The following is an 18,937-nucleotide window of genomic DNA, read 5'->3' on the forward strand; positions in this document are numbered from 1 at the left end:
TGAAATGACAGACCCAGGCATTAAGAACTTTATGGTTTGCTAGAGTAGTTACCGAAATAGCAATTACTACTAGTTCTTTTCCTTATTATAACTTCGATATCCGATTAATCGGTATAAAATCATCACCGGCAACTCTAGGTGTGCTATGCTTCCTGAGACGCACGAAACGCGCAACGCTCTGTGCAGCATTCGTCCACGGCTGCATGTATGGCGTGAGCGGGTACTATTCCAATTTTCTAATTTGTGATTTCAGCGCAAACGAGAGTTGATATTTAACAGTAACATAAGGCCCATTTACCTGATGAGTTGTCAGGGATCGATGGTCCTTATTTCGTCTCTATTTCTGGTTAACTCAATGCTCTGAACGCTCTGATACTTTTGATGCCGACTGTAAATACATTTGCTATTGTTCATTATTACAATTACAATATATCAGATTTTTAGTGAATACAAGACCATAACTCTAAGTCCGAACTTAATTCAAAATAAGAAGCTCGTGTACGTTTTGGTCATAGTCGTGAAGCTTCAGTTCCTGTGGGCTTTCTGATTCGAGATTATTAATCTTCCTGACAAGCCAAAAAGTTTCCATAGTGCCTTTGCCCTGTAAAAAATAAACATTCCATTTAATCTAAAAGAATGACAATATGTGCCAGATAATAAATGAAAATGATAAGACAGCGCCAGATTTTTTGTACCTACATACTGCCGTCCACTAAGTGACAAAACTTTTTTTTGAGATATCTTGAAAAACCATAACCCAGTTGTCGAATATTGAAATTGATCGTTAGGTTAAGTTCCGATAACACGTTAATATTGACTGTTTTTAAAAGAGAATTTTGTGCTCTATTTTTTGTTATTGAAAACGGATATTTGACCATTGATCACTTAACCGCGTTTTACTTAGTGGACGGCAGCATAATGAACAGACGATTTAAACATTGTATAAAATTCCTAGTTATTAATTCCAAATAACAGCACATAAATAGTTTAACGATCTTCTAGTAGTACTAAATGTTTTGCAACTACCAGTAGAGCTATCGATCATATTTTGCAACAATATGGAGAATGGCGCCGTTTTTTACTGAGTAAATAGGCGGCAATGACCATTTACAAATCATATCCATAACTGCACCACGTCTGATCACGATTCGCGAGGAACTAAACGACAATTCATCCGCGACAGATTTCGTCTGCATGCGGACAGTCCGCGTCGCACTGCGATGGCCCTAAGGTTGTGGTCCAATGAACCCTCGTTTTAGGGCTCTTGACTACTAAACATATTATGCATGGATCACAATTTTTATATTTTCGTCGACTCAGAAAATAAATTTGTAACCTTTTTAAATTTAACTGCCTCCGTGGCGGAACAGTTACCATGCCTGCCACTAAGAGGCCCCAGGTTCGATTCCTGGGCCGGGAGAAATATTTGTATGGACTATTGATTTCTCTCGTGAGGTTGGGTGTAATTTGTGATTGTCTATGTGTGTGTCTATGGCACCCGCGACACAGGGTTTTCATAGTGCGGGGCTATGAGTGTGTAAGCGGTGTTATTATTATCCTCATCCCAAGGCCTAAAAGATTATTATTATTATAACCACAGCGGGCGCTTACTTTGAAACTTTGGAATTTTATTAATTTAATGACCTTACAAAAATTAGTAACTTTTAATAAATCATTATAATATGTTATAATTAATGAAAGATAATTAATTAATTTAATAAATGTGTAACTAAATGATATTTAATATTAGTTAAGTAAACTGTCATTGTCAAATAATAATGTTATTTATCCGCTCACGCGATACATGCAGCCGTAGACGCATATCACACCTAGAGGTGCCGGTGATGATTTTATACCGATTTATCGGATATCGAAGTTATAACAGGTAAAAGAACTAATATTAATTGCTATTTCGGTAACTACTCTAGCAAACCATAAAGTTTTTAATGCCTGGGTCTGTCATAAAAAAAATAAACAACTTCAAAAATACGTCACGACAATCGTGTGTGTTATTGTTTGGGCTGGTGATTTCGGTGTTTATTTATTGAAAACATACCGTAAGTAGCGTTTTTTAAGTTTACCCTGAATATAAATTTTTATAAACTATACTTTAAGGAGTAATTTCATTGTAAACGTTAGAACCACTCAAACGGAATATTATCATATTTATCCAAGTACACCAAAAATTTCATTAATGCTTTTTAAGTGCAGGATTTGCAGTGTGTTACTGCATTTTATTGGAGATGTTTTTGTTGGTAGTACGGAGGGTATTTATTTAGCAATGCAGAATAATAATTTTTATTTATAAAAACTTGTATTTAAACTGAATCCTTTTCTATTTTGCGAAACCAAATAGCCGCCATTTTGCGGTAGGAGGAGCGCATCGCGTGAGCGGGTAAGCTATACCTGCTAATATAATTTATTGTATTCTATCCGTACCTTGCATGTTTTGTGTATCTGTAAATGTAAGTGATGGATTTTTATTAAATAGATAAATGAATATTGTTTGTAATTTTAACCAGTTCCACAGCATTCTTAATGACGGCTCTGCAGTTTATCCATTCATACTATAATTAATCCGTCCACATTTAGGTGGTTTTGTGAAAAAACGTTTACAAATATAAAATACTCACCGCAACATTAATTTCGCCTCGCGGTTGAATCTCGTAGCCACCAATTTGATCTAATGCCATTTTCGTCGAATAGGATATGTGAATTTTCATAGCTGTAACAAATAAATAATAAATAAAATGTTTATTTCAGTAACAGTGGATAGTACCTCTTATTAAGCTTATCAGGCCTGTGTCAGGAGGTACCGTTCTTCCATAGCTCTAAATGCGCATTTTACATTTTTAAGTTAATAATAATAATAACGCACACACTCAACATAGCCCCGCACTAGGGAAACCCTGTGTCGCGAGTGCCAAGGACACACACATAGACGACCACAAATTACACCCAAACTTACGAGATAAATAATTGTAGGCCAATATTTCTCCCGGCCCGGGAATCGAGCCTGGTACCTCTGCGTGGCTGTTCGCATGGTAACTGTTCGGCCATGGAGGTACGTTTGAACTGTAGTCATTTTGATATAAGTTTCTTGCAGTCTCTATAACTTTTGGCGTATATTTCTAATTCCTTATTAATTAAATTATGCGGATGACTATTAATATAAAGATCGAACACATAGAAAAACTTTTTCGACTCGATGGGACTTGAATACCCGACCAGCAATACTATGGTGCTAGCTACTGGCCTACGGGTCAAGTTATGGAGTAGTCGAAACTCCCCATGTGTTTTTGATAAAGATATTTGTATTGCATTTTTTGGCATTCTGCGCCGCTAGTGACACTTCGTGAGAGATTTTAGAACCTTTTTCGCCGCAGCCAGAGCTACACGGTAATCAACACGTATACGTACGTTGTCTCTTGCGGCCGTTAAAAATAAATAAATTTGCCTAGACACCTTTATAGATATTGAAGGAGCCTTCGGACAGAACAACTGTTACAGCTTTTGTCCTGGCAAAATACGCTCTATTTAGCATATACGTTTTAACTTAAATTAGTGTCTATATTAGAGCCTGGCTTGAATTTGGTCTACTCGGTCGCCCGGTCGTATTATTCAGAGGAATTTAAATGTTGTTGCCTAGTAAATAGAATTCAGATTCGCCGTTAATGGACATGAAATGTAACTACGCGCTTAAGAAGGCACGAAGTGGATGAAGATAGAAGAATGTTGCTAAACTAGTTAGGTAGTCAGTCAGTCTTTGTAAGCAACTGGATTTTAATCAATCCGATTTTTTTCAGTGCATCAACAGTTTCAGTGCTTGGATTGTGGAATTACTAGTTAATATTAGGACATTGACGTACCTTCTCCAGTGCTTTCCATACGGCTAGCTACATTAATAGTGTCTCCAAAGAGACAGTAACGAGGCATCGTGGTGCCCACAACTCCAGCGACACATGGTCCTGTGTTGACACCAGCTCGGATGCGAAGTGGTTCCTCCGGCCGGTGCGGAACTGTAGCACCTTCCATACCCCTCATCAGGGCCAGTGCCATGTCTGCTATTTCTGAAGCATGTCGATTACCTGAGAAAAGTAACGTTTGTCATCATTGTTTGCTATTCTAGAACAGTGTGTAATATGTAGTATTTAAATATACCCGATTATATCTAATGTGTAGCAATGGTGAAGACGTAAAACTTTATAGGTACATTTTTGTGATTTCATCATTTACCAAAACATACCGTTTCTCTGTGGCAGCCCTGAGACGACCATGTAGGCATCTCCGATCGTCTCCACTTTGTACACATTGTACTGCATTATTTTGTCATCGAACAACCTGTAATACATAAATAGGAACTTCAAAACAATAACTCTTTGACATTGGTTCCTTGGCGGAAAGGTTGTCGTCTTCTTTGGGACGCAACAAGTATTTATACTGCTTCGCACTTAAGACAAACGTCGCAGTTAACGGGTTCGGTGGCTAAAAATGCCAAACGAAATTCCGTAAAATATTCTGCTTTGGAACCGATGTAGGTACCATTTCGTACCGGTCGCTTCGGAACTTATTTAAAGCATTGGATCGCCTCAGAGATTTGAGCTGCGATTATCGCTCTGGGTCGTGATTGGTTCAACAAGTGTCCATCGCCATCCAGGGAAGCAATACTACCAGTATAATGGGAATTTTTGAGCCGGGCGCGATACTGGGCGGGATTTTATTTAGGTTAGTAATATTTGATGAAATCTCTCACAAATCCCAGTTTTTTGTATTTTAGTGCCTATTGACGAAGCTTAGTGCTGTTCTTTGGGGTATAAATTAGACAATTTCACATGTAATTTGTTAACCTACGAAATGAATAAATGAATTTTAGTGATTAAAAACTCTTAAAGTAACATCAGCCATACCGACGAACGTTATAAATATGTGGTTTATAAATAAGTCGGTCATTTACAACAAAGATTTCGATGAAATACAGAAGAAATACTTGTACGTGTAGCCGTGGTAGCCTATGGTTTGAAGTATGAACCCGGGCTCGCACCTCGTGACTTTTTCGGAATTTATGTGTGATATGTAATTTGAAATGTACCATGAGGATTTCGTGAAGAAAAACATAGCTATAAAACCTGCACTTCGAAGAACTTTCGCAGCCTTTTAAAAAGTATGAAGTCCCCGAAAGGGTTGAGAACTATACCTAAACCCTCGACTGAGCGGAGATCCACGCCTCGCAGAAGATATAAAAATGGGTTGATGATGAACAACACAGACATCTATGTTAACGATGATAGGCTTTTTGGTAGCTAGGATCAATTTGGTGCGAATTAACAGAAAAAGATTGTTTGCAATGACTGCTACACGATCTAGGGCAAGTCAGTTGGCCCCTCTTCCAGACATACTAAGTCCGGACATTGTCGCAGGACACTGCGACCGACATCTCCGGTACTAGCCCATAGAGCTAGTAGAGGATAAGCTAGGTTTCTGGGAACTGGAGAGACACCTCGGCGTCGGTGTGCGTACCTTACAGCTCCGCCACCAAAGCGGTGACAGCCGTTAGTTGTGCAATGCGCAACGGGATGCGAACGTGCCTACAGCTCCGGTAGGTACCTATCTGGAAAATAGGAGAGTACTGTAGGTGCACCCCGGGCGGCTCACCCAAGGCACTAGCCTCTTGAGAACCGGATAAAGTCATGACAACGGTCTGTGACAACCCTATACCTTCCGAGCTCGCGCTAATATCACTGTACTATTCACTTGGCCTTAAGAACTTACTATTGCGTTTGATATTCGGATGCTGAGAAGCAATAACCTGACAACCCAGATGCGAAAATGGCAGGAAAAAAATGTTTTCGGTGTGTTTCATAGTCTGTTTTAAAGTTACTTATAAAATAAAAATTTTTACTATCGTGCTTGTTATTGTTGTTGAATCATAGTAATAAATCACCACAATTCATAATTTCTGAGGTGACAACAGCAAAAATTTTTATTATACACGTAAATTTTAGAACAAACTATCAAAAACAACGAAAAAATCTTCGCCATTTTTCCAAAACTGTGATCATGTTGGTTGACACGTTATTTTACTTATCAACATCCATTATAAAATAATACGCTCCAGCGTGGTCATTATTATTGAAATATTATAAAGGAAAACGAAATGAATAGAAGAATATATCTAGATAAAAACCAACCTGTACAACATATTGAGCATATTGATCACCTCCATAGGACTACTATTGGCAGATAATGTAGTAAAACCGACAATGTCACTGAAGAAAATGGTGACAGCATCGAAGGATTCCGCGGGGACCGAGCGTTGGGCTTTCAATCTTCGTAATACAGGTAATGGTAGCATTCGAGATAGGAGAATGTCACTCTTCTGCTTTTCCAACATCAATCTTTGAGTGCTTATCTCTATAGATCTGTTGAAAGTCTGGAAAGGAAATAAGTTACGCTTACTTTTACGCCAAAAAGCTTCTAATATTATGGAAGGCAATGCTTGAAGGCTCAGTTTTAATGCTTTGATTGTTTATTATTTATCATGGTTATTGCCTACCGAATGTCAAGCACTTTTGTTTTGCTACAGAAACTTAATAGCATACGAGTAGATAATATATTTTTTTTAAATAAAGCCTTTACGGATGTGATATTCAATGTCCATACAGAGCGTTTGACGTTAAAGTTTCGGATATTTCTAGTTTTCTTTATTATATTTATATTAACTGCCTCCGTGGCCGCACGGTTACCGTCCCGGACTGCACGCAGAGATCGATTCCCTGGTCGGGAGAAATATGTGTATGGCCTACATTTAGTTCTCTCGCGAGTTTGGGTGTAATTTATGGTTGTCTATGTGTGTATCCATAGTACCCGCGACACAGGGTTTCCCTAGTGCGGGGCTATGAGTGTGCTGCGTTATTATTATTATTCTTAATAAGTTATAAAGTTTAAAGGTTTTTGTTATCTCTTCTGGGCGCACTTAACGATTACAGTCTGTATACCGGATATATGCAAAACAACATATGAAAAAATATGAAGGTAACTCCTAAATCAACATACGTAAATAAAAAAAGATTTATCTTTCGAGAATCACACATTGCTATAAAACACAATACCTGAACTGAACAAATAGAGCGTGAATTTCCCCATTCAAAACTGAATCGCAATATCAGGTAGCAGTGTATATATTTTCGTGTGACTACGCGTGTATTATAATACGAACAATTTATGAATTGGTAATCATAGAATTGTAAATTTTTTGAATTCATGAACTAAAAAATTCGATTCTGGTACCCACAAACTGACGGGTCAGCGCATACATTGAGTAGCGGTGTTAGCTTACAGGGAGCACGGTTGCTGCCAGTTGGAAGGTCGAACGGTTCGAGTCCATGTTACAGCACGAACCGATGACATTTAATTTGTTAATGCTTAATCGCAATACCATAATACGATAAAACCTGCACGTTGCAAAAGGTTCACATCTCTTGGAAAACATGTGAAGTCACCAACCCACATTGGGCCAAGACAACAATTGGCGAGAACTTTACGTCTGTTGGCAAATCCTTTAACCACCATGGTAAGCATTACAATGTATGACATCGATACAATAAGAAAATTACACGAAATATTTCAGAATAAACAATTTATTATTGTAAAATCACGTATAAGAAATATTAGTAACCTCGCCTTGCCGCTAGATGGCGATGCGATCAAAATAGAACGAGCTATCGAAGTCACTAAATTACCATTATAAGCTGTTCCAAATCTATAGTGATAGTGTTTTGTTTTAGTGTTGGATTTTGTCAAACAGTATCAGTACCGTAGTACCGTGGACAAACGTTACAGTCTATACCTATAGGGAATTGTGCTAGACAGGCAGAAACTAGTGAGTGTTTACCAACAATGTTTTATCCATAGTTGCGGAATTAACGTAAAGCCCCTGGTAAAGTCGCTATTAGTTGCACAATACATTAAACCCTTCCGATTCCTATTTACAATTATTATATTATTAAAAAGAAAAAAACAGTCGAGTTGTTGAAAATAATGATGTTATGTATGTACTTTTCCTTGTGGAAAGGCAAAGATCCATAAACCATGCAGCCAGGTCTTTTTTATATTTTAAAATTTACCCATAAATGGTAACCATGTAACTATTTTATTCATATTATCCCACTCTTTTATTGTGTAGTCAGAAAACTCTGTTGCTTATTAATCTATGATATTGAAGTGTTGAGTCATCACCGTACGTGTGTATGGAACGCCGCATCTAGTAGTACGCTAATACATAGATATGGTTGGGTTTGACAGTCGTATTCAGTCATAAAGATAAAATGTTAGAATGTAGCTTTGACTAGTGTACTAAATCACATCTAGTAGGATGTATAAGAAAGTGAAACAATGACTTGAACTTATATTTGCAGAAATTTACAAAAATCGATTTCGAGTTTGTGGTACATTATATTAAGGGCCGTAAATGAGATATTGAGAGCATAGAAGCCCGAAGCTGAATGTTGTTAGTGAAGTATGTTATGTGTCAACCCTAACGGCAAATCACGGCACTACAAAACGTGCTTAAAGTTAAACGTGAGTAACCTGTCGACAGGGCGCGACTAGCGCTATCAGATCTCGCGCTTGCAGATACAATTCGATCCTCACATTGGTCCCACCGATTAGCTTATAGCAATTTATTTTAGCAATTTGTAATTTATTTTTATTATAGATTTAATTTTGTTTTGATTATGTTTCTTTAGTCCTCCAGGAGTGAGTAAGAAAAGGAGAAGCTTCTCAATTCGACGGTATATTATTTATATGTATGTTTTGCGATAATTCGGGCCCATTCCGGCGAATCCTATATAAATTTGAATAAAGTATTCCACCTCTAATGGTGGCCAACTAGGGGATGAATCCGGTTTTGCGTACTTTCCGGTAACCGATTTCAATAATCTTGGCAAATGGATGTAATTCCACGAGCTTTTGAGGTAGGTTTTCTTTTTTATAAAAGATATATTATGATGTTTTGCCCTTGTTTTTAATCATTTCACCGGTAGTATTCATTCAACCGGATATCAATACATTAAACTGGAGTCTTCACCTAATTTGCCGCCCGTAGACGTGGAATATATTCTTCAAATGGGACCACTGAGGTACCCCCTTTTCAATAAAAAAAGAATCATCAAAATCGGTTTACAAAATATCGTCGGAGTGTCGCGTAACAAACACACGAAAAAAAAACTCCATTTTTGAAGTCTGTTATAATTAAATATATGAATGTCAAGGCAGTAAAAACAATAACACAATGTAAATCAAAGTTTTTTTTATAATATCAAGTGACGGGACGAACGCGTCGTGCGCCTGATGGTAAGCTACACGCCTGTCCATAACAGTTGCAGTGTCACTCAGAGCTTTAAATCGCAAAGATCTGAGGGGATATAAGTTGACAAGTCCCATGTGCCTGTAATTTCACCAGCACCCTTACCGTTACGAAAATAAAGTTTTTTTTCTAATGTGGAGTAAGTGTCCCCAGTATTTGCATTTGTAAGAAAAACCAACCTGGATAGTGTTAACGGTGTGCCGTATGAGAAGAACCAACACAGGTGAAGCTAGTAGCACGATGGTGAGGATGGCAACACCGATGGCCAGAGTCTGCCGCGCTAACCACACTTCACGCCTCACTGATTGTCTGAGAATAAAAAAGTTCTTTTTTTAATTCAAAAAGTTGTCGAGACTCGATATGTTCTGAAAATAATTCCCAACTGCAGAATCAATTAAATATGCCTAACTACGAGAGCATGTTACTGCACCCCGTAGCATGGCTACCCATCATAGTCGCGACTCGCGCGATAAAATTGAAATAAGCGCGCCCTATTGGTTATCTAACTTAGATCTGACTGAGACGGCGCGACTATCATGCGTAGCCATACTACGGGGGCAGGTATGGACAGGCGCGTCGCTTAACACTAGACGCACGACGTGTTAGTCCTGTCACTTGGTACCATAAAAAATTTTTTTTAGGATACTCTTTCTATAGTTATAATATAAACTATTTTCGCAACGTGAACTTTTTTCTGATAAATTTTGTACATTTTTAAAATAATGCTACAGTTTTACGAGCATATAATATAATAAATTGACTGAATAAGTATTTATAAATAGCCTTCAACAGTCCTAAATTGTACTAAATACAGCCGGTAGAGTGTACCATTTCTTTGTCTTAAGTATTAGGAAGGAGGACGGAGGTGGAGATTTATAGAGATCAAACGTGCGGAAGCTCCATGAAACTTCGAAAGTGGAACCATTCAAAAAGTTCGTTTTCCAAATTAGTTTGATCCTAAATTAACAGTGGGCTTCACGTAATCTCTCACGTAATAAGCAGGCCTTTTTGGCAACATACTTTGTTCACATTCATGTACCCTAATGTTGGACTAATATTTATTATAATTCTTTTTATACCAAGTGACGGAATGAACAAGTAAACCTGGTGGTAAGTGACACGCCTGTCCATAGCAGTTTCAGTGTCACTCAGAGCTTTAAATCGCGAAGATCTGAGAGGTACTACCACAGCGCCCGTTACTCTGAGAGTCGTATTCCAAAACTCTACTCAATTCTCAAGTCAGGATTTGAGCAGACTTGAGTATGATTTCAAGCACTGGAAATACGACCTTAACGGCAAGGACTTGAGTATGATTTTCAGTGCTCACTGCAATACTCAAGTCCTGACTTGAGTATTGAGTAGAGTTCTGGAATACGACCCTGAGACTCTGGCAGACTTTAAGGTTTATGACTCAGGGTGACGAACGCAGTGGCAGTACCCATCGGATCCTTGTGATTTAAAGCTCTGAGTGATACTGCAACTATTATGGACAGGCGTGTCGCTTACCGCCAGGCGTACGACTTGTTCGTCCCGTCACTTAGTATAAAATATTATTAATAAAAAAACATAAGTTGAAAAGTACCATGTGTCTGTAATTTCACCAGCACCCTGACCCTGCAAAGCTAGACTGCTAATAAACAAAAAAATTAGGCGTTACTTTGAGGCAAAAAATGTCAATAAAAATGGAACTAAATTAATTAGCCACAGCGCGAACCCTGATGAAGGTTAGACCGAGAAAAATAGCTGAGCTCTCTCCGCATATAAATATTAGAATAAATAACACAAGCGCAAGTACAGTCTTCGAGATATTCTTCAGCAGACACTGCAACAATCAACAACGTAAGCCCCTGTGAATGCCTAGTAGAGAGGCGAAATACAGAAGCGCGGAGACTCGAATCGTGTGACACTCGTGCATACTCGATGCGTTGAAATCATACCGTCGCGACCTTCAAGTGATAGTGTTCTGTGGTCTCGTCAACGCTACGTACATGCATGCTACAGGCATGCGGCAGAGCCCGTATGGCACCGACGCCAGACCTAATAAAGATTAAGACCGATCTTAACCTTTTCTAAGTTCGCGAATTAGGAAAGTAATTGTCTTATATTTTTAATTCTTTTTTTAGCTTTCATTGAAGTGTTTTAAATACGAGGTACTCAATTATCAAGCGGGTTGACCTGCTCCATTATAAACTAATTTAGCATAGCAGTATTTCCAAGCTTTTAAAATCTAGCTTCTAAACAAAGGGTATTATAGATTTTTAGGCTTTCGTGGTTATTCACTAATTACAGGTTTCTTACTATGTTACACACTCCGTGGTCACGGTTGACTGGCCAGCGGCTGATTTACAAAAAGAATATCATACCGTGACAAAAAAACCTGTCATTAGTAATAATCGTACACAAAGGGGCTTGGAAATAATTTGAAGTAACTTTACTCACTGCACAAAATCCCAAAGCCGTGTCTGAACTAGCTTCAACTTGTTAATGCAATCTTGAGATTCCAAAATGTAGTACGTCATCCAGGCTCCTGACTTCACCTCTTCCAGACTTTCATTCCGCACTAAAGGGAATTGCTTGTAACTGTGCATAAATAAACACCTCTATTAGTTATCCAAAGCGACTAGACCTCTTCCATTAACCTTTTGACCGCCACTGACAAAAACTAGTTGCGTTCGCTAGACCCCAAACCTATATAAGTAGTGATGGACATATTATGAATTTCCACCTTATATTAATTCAATTCTCCTGAGTCAAAGAAGAACATAACTGAACGTAAAATGCAACAATGAATTCACACTTAAATAGAATAACAAATAACACAAGGAATATCTATTATTATTTGTTAATTTCAATTGAAAATTCCTTTAACAATTTAAACTAAAGCATCATTGACGTATCAACCAAGTTACCTAAGCGTCCAAAGCGGTCAAAGGGTTAACAATTGGGTCTAAATCATAAGGACAATGCAAATCTGCAGAATCATACCAATCAGTTTTGTAGGTATGTAATTTTTAAAAATTTGACAATTCATTCCACAGAATTGTATAATAAAAACATTCCTTACAAGAACAAGTTTATCATGACATTAAAATGTACCTACAACATATTCTATATTTCATTATAAAGCAGACGCAGTATGCATCTACGCACACATATATGTACGCACGCCCACACGCTATTATACAAGTGTTTAAATAATGAAAAAAAAAAATTATCATTACAGCTTCTTATAATAGATTTTATTACACTGTAGACCCAGTGCGGCCATCAGAGGACGCGGCAGACCACCGCAGCGCTGAATGGACGACATCCAAAGACACGGAGGTCGAGACCGGATGAGTCGGGCACAAGATCGCCAAAAGTTAAAAAAGAGGGCAATGGCCTACATCCAAGATTGAATAACAAAACGGCCGCCATGATGACGATATTAGATTTTATTATCGTTGCGCTAATGTGGAAACTTATCATGCACAAGATTTTGATCTATGCAAACAACAATGTTTCTTGTAAACATTTTAAACGATCTATATACACACATATATTAAGCGAGGGAAAACTTTTTACAGCAAAGAACTTTTTCGAGTGAACTTTTTGATTGTTTAAGAAATTGCCGTTCAGAGACACGAAGCAACATTTACGTTTCACAGCTTTCTTCAATGTGACGGCGAGAGCCACAAGTCTTGTAGGTACGACGTATGCTGTACTCGTATTCAATTAGGCACGTTACACGTAAGCAAAGTTTTATTCGACTTTGATTGTATGTCGAAAAATAATACCCGGTAGGCAAACATGCTGCAAACAGGGATCATGACCCGATAAAATGTGAAGGTGCTTTCCCACGGGTAAGACGAGATGAAATTTGTAACGCAAAATTTAAATGCTCTCCTAGCTCATCTTTAGTGGAAATGGTCTGAATTGACGAGTATTGGCCAGGCGAGAATATAAATATTTGTTGATGTAATATTGAGCCGTTTTGCTGCCTACTTAGAGTATTACACTCTGCTACGGAAACACGATTTCTCGCTCAAGCTCGCGAGTACCCGCACGAATTAGATCACGCGAGCTCGCATTGGCTGTTAATATCAATCGCGAGATTGTAAAGTAAACTAACTGAACAGCACTGCATTGTCACTATCCACAATCACAGCGTTAGCTATTAATGGCAATTTTTGGTGGAAATAGGCCCATGAGATTTCAATTCTCGTCTCGCCTTGTCTCGTCCCGCCTCACTGGTGGAGAACCACCTTTAGGGTCACCTCAAATTAGTGCAGCGACGCATCTAATATTTAGGCAGAGAATGTATATTATAATTATTGCATTTTGATAAGAGCGTGACAAGTGTAAGAAGCTCTCATTTATTAGCTGCATTTAACGGAAATGTAACCTTATCTAATGGAAGATAAAGTTTATGTTAGTTGCACGTTGTAATGCAGCACAGCGGCGCGTCGTACCGTTGCGTCAGATCTACCTTAAAAACTTAAACCTATAGATGAAAGTTTCGCTGATTTTCAGTTGTAGTTCTTCTACTAAACTACTTTATTTACTTTGAGATCTTTGCACGTGTTACAAACTACCTTGAAAACTTTTGAAAACACTCACAAATCTAGAACTTCGTCGAGAACTTGGAATTCAGCCCTATTCTCTGCCTGGAGAAACTGTAATGTGGCGCCCAAATGTTCGATTCCTAGAGCTTGATGGTACGCGTATATGACCAACTGCTCTTGCGTTTCGAGGTCTGCCACTGAGATCAGCGCTAGGGAGAGCTCTTCCATGGCGAATAGAAACTCGTAGTTGGCAGTTAGTTTTCTGAAATATTACAATCAGAATTTTTTAACATTGTGTAATGAGTTCAATTGCAATAGAACAGAATGTGTTTTCCATGTGAAGAAATCAAACACTGAATTTTACTTTACTGAACGAACGATCGAATCGAAAACTCATTTCTTTGTAGCATATTCTAAGCCTATAAGATTCACGGAGGTCTCCATAGAACACTGTCAAATAGATGAATTTGAATAAATTTTTGAACCAATTTTCATGATAATTTTTTTAGATTATAAAAGGTACCCTACCTTAGTTTTTAAATTGGTCCCATTTAAATTTGAAAGAAATTAACTAGTGTATGAATCTGGTTTCGCGCAGTTTCCGGTAATCTGTTTCAATATAACGTGGCAAATAGATGTAATACCACGAACTATTGAGGTCGGTTTTATTTTTATAAAAAAATGTATTGTGATTTTTTGTTTTTAATCATTTCAGTTGTAATATCCATTCTATGCTTTAACTGGGGGTCTACTCCCAAAAGTAAAATCCGATACACGTAGCTGCGTACGTCCTTCGTTTTAATAATGTCTTACTCTGAAACGCGTTAAGTGCCCGATTGCGGAACGATTGCGGAATGAAACGCGTGATTTATATGGGTGTCCGATATCGGATGTTGATAAAGCTACTACGAAAAGCCATTTTGACAGGATTTTGACAACGTGTATCCGTGCTTCGTATCGGACACGGAAGTAACGACGAGTCGAAGATCGTAATTTGACACAAGTAGTTGCTTTCGTGTCGTATTTTGACATTATTTTCATCGTAGAACTGACATAAAACCAACGGTAGCTCGAGGGTATCGTTTGTACATCGTTTGTGTAAAAAAATAGTGAATACTGTTAGTTGTGGAGGCGCTCGGACAAGAAATACGTGAAGATGAAGTAGAGAGACGACGTCAAAGGAATCGCAGTTTCTTGGTATCGCTTACTGATGGCAAAGTTGTAAGCGATTACCGGCTCGCTGCGAGAATTTTGTATAATCTTTTGGAAGATGTAACACGCATGGTGTTCAAAAATATTCTAGGTTTATTGACCCACCACCACCAAGAAAAGTTATTTCTCGATCTGCAAATATGGTTTGTTTGTCAGATTGCACATGCTGTTGCTGCTGTTATAAAGTGTGAAGACAAAGAGCAATACGAACGTGACATTAATAAAACTATAAGTGACATCATAGGATGGATGAATGAAAATGGTCTCAGTATAAACCTAACAAAAACTAACATCATGCAATTTCACTCGTCTAAAAGACTACTGATAGAGTAAACATCTCGTTTAATCTTGTTAATATAGAACAAGTTAAACACACAAAATTTTTGGGTCTTATCCTTGACAGCAATTGCAACTGGAAAGGCCATGTTGAGAACTTGGTTCATGGAACATGTTGTAACAATTTGTCACGGTTTATGTACCCATTGAGAAAATTAGTACAGAATGCGTCTGTGGATGCGGCCTTAACAGCTTATTTTGGTTTTGTGCAGTCTATATATACTGTATAATTTTTTTGGGAAACTCAGTAGAGTTTATGCAGGTATTTAAGATACAAAAACGCTGTGTACGTATCATCTGCGGTGGGTCTCAAATGGATTCGTGTAAGCCATTTTTCGACAAGTGCATAATCCTACCTTTACCATGCCTGTACATTAAGGAAGTTGCTGTATTTGTCCAGAAATATCCGTCATATTTTAAAATCGCAGATAAAAGGAACCATAGAAGTTTAAGACATGGGCAAAGAATGGTTTACTCGGGCAATCATACCTCAGCATTTAACCACAAAAGCTTTTATGTGATGTCGGTCAAAATATACAAAAGCATTCCGAATGAATTTAAAAGATTAGAGCACATAAAATTTAAAAATGCTCTTAAAACTTTATTATAGTGTACAAGAGTTTTTGGACGACAGTAACAAATTTGGTGACTAGCGATGTGACACGTTTATTAATATATTTTTTTCTCATATTGTGTATGTAATTTAATTTTATTCTGTGACATTTAAATAATATTGTACACCTTAACTGGTAGACTATAGAGCGCAAACCAATGTTATATTTTAAGACCTTATGTTATTACCTATAGGGTAAAACCGGGATAGATGCCGCAGTGGGATAGGTGCCTCGTTTTCAAAAACCTAACTTCCCCAAATCGCAACAAAAAATAATTAGTTTAAATAAGGAGTATAGACACCACTCATCAAAGTTCCTGCGGGGCTTCGTGTGGAATAGACGCGTTTAGCTTATGCATGCGCTTATCTCCGCGACGAACACGACATCGGTTCAAAATTTCAGACGCAAGTATTTACTATTGCATAACTTTGTAAGTTATAATAAATTCCGTTTTATTTTTATTATAACTATACACTGGTTCATTAACTGCGCACCTCGGTGTCAGTAATCGCTCTTTTGAATATACAGGGTGTCCAGTAAGTAGCACGACAAACTGCGTGGGGTGATAGCCTAGTTCGAGGCCTACCTAAACAACATAAAGTATGTTCCGCAAAAATCAGTGGTTCTCAAGTTATGTAGTATTTAGTATAATTTAAAAAAATCTCTAACCTGCATCAGATTTTCATTTTAATTTACATAAAAAACTAATTTAGGGATTTTTTTTTCAGCTGTAATTATTTTTGAATAGTGGTTCAACATAATAGTAAATGATAGGTTCCTAAGAAAAGCCGCAAAAAATATTAAAAAGGTCGTCAAACTTTTTTTCCCAGTTTTTTATTTCTTGACCTTTTATGTTAACCTAAAGTGGTGTAAAGAAAATGTATGGGGCTGTTTTATTTAACCTTTTTAAAAACATGTCTGTTTATTGCTGATTTAAAAAAAAACACTTGTGGATTCTCATTCCAAAAAACCAAAAAATGCTACTTTTATACAAAGTCATAAAGAAAGTGAACTTTTGACTAATGTGTAAAACCTTTCAGTAATGTTTTTGTTAGCATATTGATACTCAATATTTATTGCCGGTGTGAAAAAAAGCAGTATAAGGTACAGGTAAGGTACATTACTAAAATAAAACAAAAAATACAGTTAATATTTTTAATAAAAAAAAATTACAGCAAATGTTCGAATTGCCTGCCTCTAGCTCGAATACATAATCGACAACGTCTTAAAAATTGCGTTCGAAGCCTTCTTAGATTCATTTGCGTGATTTCGCTTGAATCTGCGTTTATTCTGGCTCGCAGTTCTTCATCATTTCTTATTGGTTTGGCATAAATTTTATCTTTTAAACAACCCCAATAAAAGAAATCTAAGGGATTGAGGTCAGGTGACCTTGGTGGCCATAATATTGGTCCAAGTCTTCCGATCCATCTTCCTGGAAAGACTGCATTCAAATGGTTTCTTACTTCTACTGCATAATGGGCCGGACAGCCGTCATTTTGCAATCACATCTCCTGGCGTAAGTCCTCATTAACATCGGCAAGCAGCGGGGGCAAAGTTTCTCTAAGAAATTCTAAATATCTTGCCCCATTTAAAACTTGCGGCAGTTCCACGGGTCCTATGATTTCCCCGTTGAAAATCCCAGTCCATAAATTGATTTTAAATTGGTACTGGGACCGATCATCTCTGGCTTCATGTGGGTTTGCCAGTTGCCAGTTGTGCAAGTTGTGCATATTAAAAAATCCATCTTTTCGACACGCCGATTCGTCGGTCCAAAGTATTTTGTTGAAGAACAATGGATCTTCTTGATGCATTTGAAGCATGCGACGACAAAAAGTCATTCTTTGTTCGTAATCTCTATCCATTAGCGTTTGCACACGTTGAATATGAAACGGGTAGTATCCATGTCTTTGAAGCACAGAATGAACCGTAGACTTAGGGATACCCGTGCGCAGTGAAATTCCCCGCACCGAAGTAGATGGATCGTCTTGTCGTTCTTGAAGAATGATGTCCTCGTCGGTAATTTGGGGCCGTCCACCGCCGCCTCGCTGACCAGGCAGTATTCCTTGCGTGTAGGCGTTATGGATTCGCGTAAACATTTCATGATGTGGATGTCTTCGGTCAGGGTATCGTTCCTGATAAAGGCGCGCTGCAGCACGGGAGATTTGGCCCGCTTCCCCGTAAATAACGTGCATTTCAGCGTACTCTCTTTGAGTGTAAGGTTCATAAACGCGGCGATTAGCTGCCATGTTCAACAACAACAACAACAGCACAGTGTTTTCGGCAGTTGAAGATTTCACAAAAAATCCAAATAGCTAAGTGCAGTCCGTAGTCCAAAAGCTTGCCTAGTTGTCGCAGGGTAATCACAAACACATTAAAGTCCAAATCGAAAGGCAGAAACAAGAGTCCGGTGTACATAAATAATAGGTCGGTCGGTAGGAGTCAAAAAGTACTTGGCGATGAAAAAGTTGTGCGTGTGCGCGTGATGACTAACGGCAACGTACTAGATCGGCCTGTCCAAACTGGTTCGGCAGGTAGATAGGTCGCTTGTGGGGTGGGGCAAGCCGTTCACTATTGTTTCTTTCCCATCCACAGGGAGTGAGAGAGAAATGGCACTATGGCAAACGTGTTTTAGATGCAGCCGAATTGCTGGGCTAGTGTTATTACGGTGTTTTAGAAAAGTAACGATATTCTTGATTTCTAGAAAATTTTTACTCATTGGTTAAAAATATTTTTATTTTATTTTATGGGAATGGGAATCCATAAGTGTTGTACTTTTTTGAAATCAGCAATGAACAGACATGTTTAAAAAAAGGTTAAATAAAACAGCCCCATACATTTTTTTACACCACTGTAGGTTAACATAAAAG

The 18,937-nt window shown here is 38.0% G+C and overlaps 1 protein-coding gene across 1 annotated transcript; it reads right to left on the bottom strand.

Annotated features, from left to right (window-relative positions):
• Positions 1 to 326: 326 nt before the first annotated feature.
• On the bottom strand, positions 327 to 15,191 carry LOC113235968 (atrial natriuretic peptide receptor 2-like). Its single transcript, XM_026471892.1, has 9 exons — positions 15,142 to 15,191; positions 13,964 to 14,170; positions 11,804 to 11,944; positions 9,544 to 9,673; positions 6,189 to 6,430; positions 4,247 to 4,341; positions 3,870 to 4,088; positions 2,634 to 2,725; positions 327 to 601 (listed from the first exon to the last, which is right to left on the bottom strand). Exons 1-9 carry the CDS (start codon positions 15,189 to 15,191, stop codon positions 476 to 478), a joined length of 1,302 nt encoding a protein of 433 aa, XP_026327677.1. The 3' UTR covers positions 327 to 475.
• Between the last annotated feature and the right edge of the window lie 3,746 nt (positions 15,192 to 18,937).

This window comes from Hyposmocoma kahamanoa, unplaced genomic scaffold, assembly GCF_003589595.1.
Source record: "Hyposmocoma kahamanoa isolate Upper Pololo Valley unplaced genomic scaffold, ASM358959v1 88, whole genome shotgun sequence".
NCBI lineage: Eukaryota > Metazoa > Arthropoda > Insecta > Lepidoptera > Cosmopterigidae > Hyposmocoma > Hyposmocoma kahamanoa.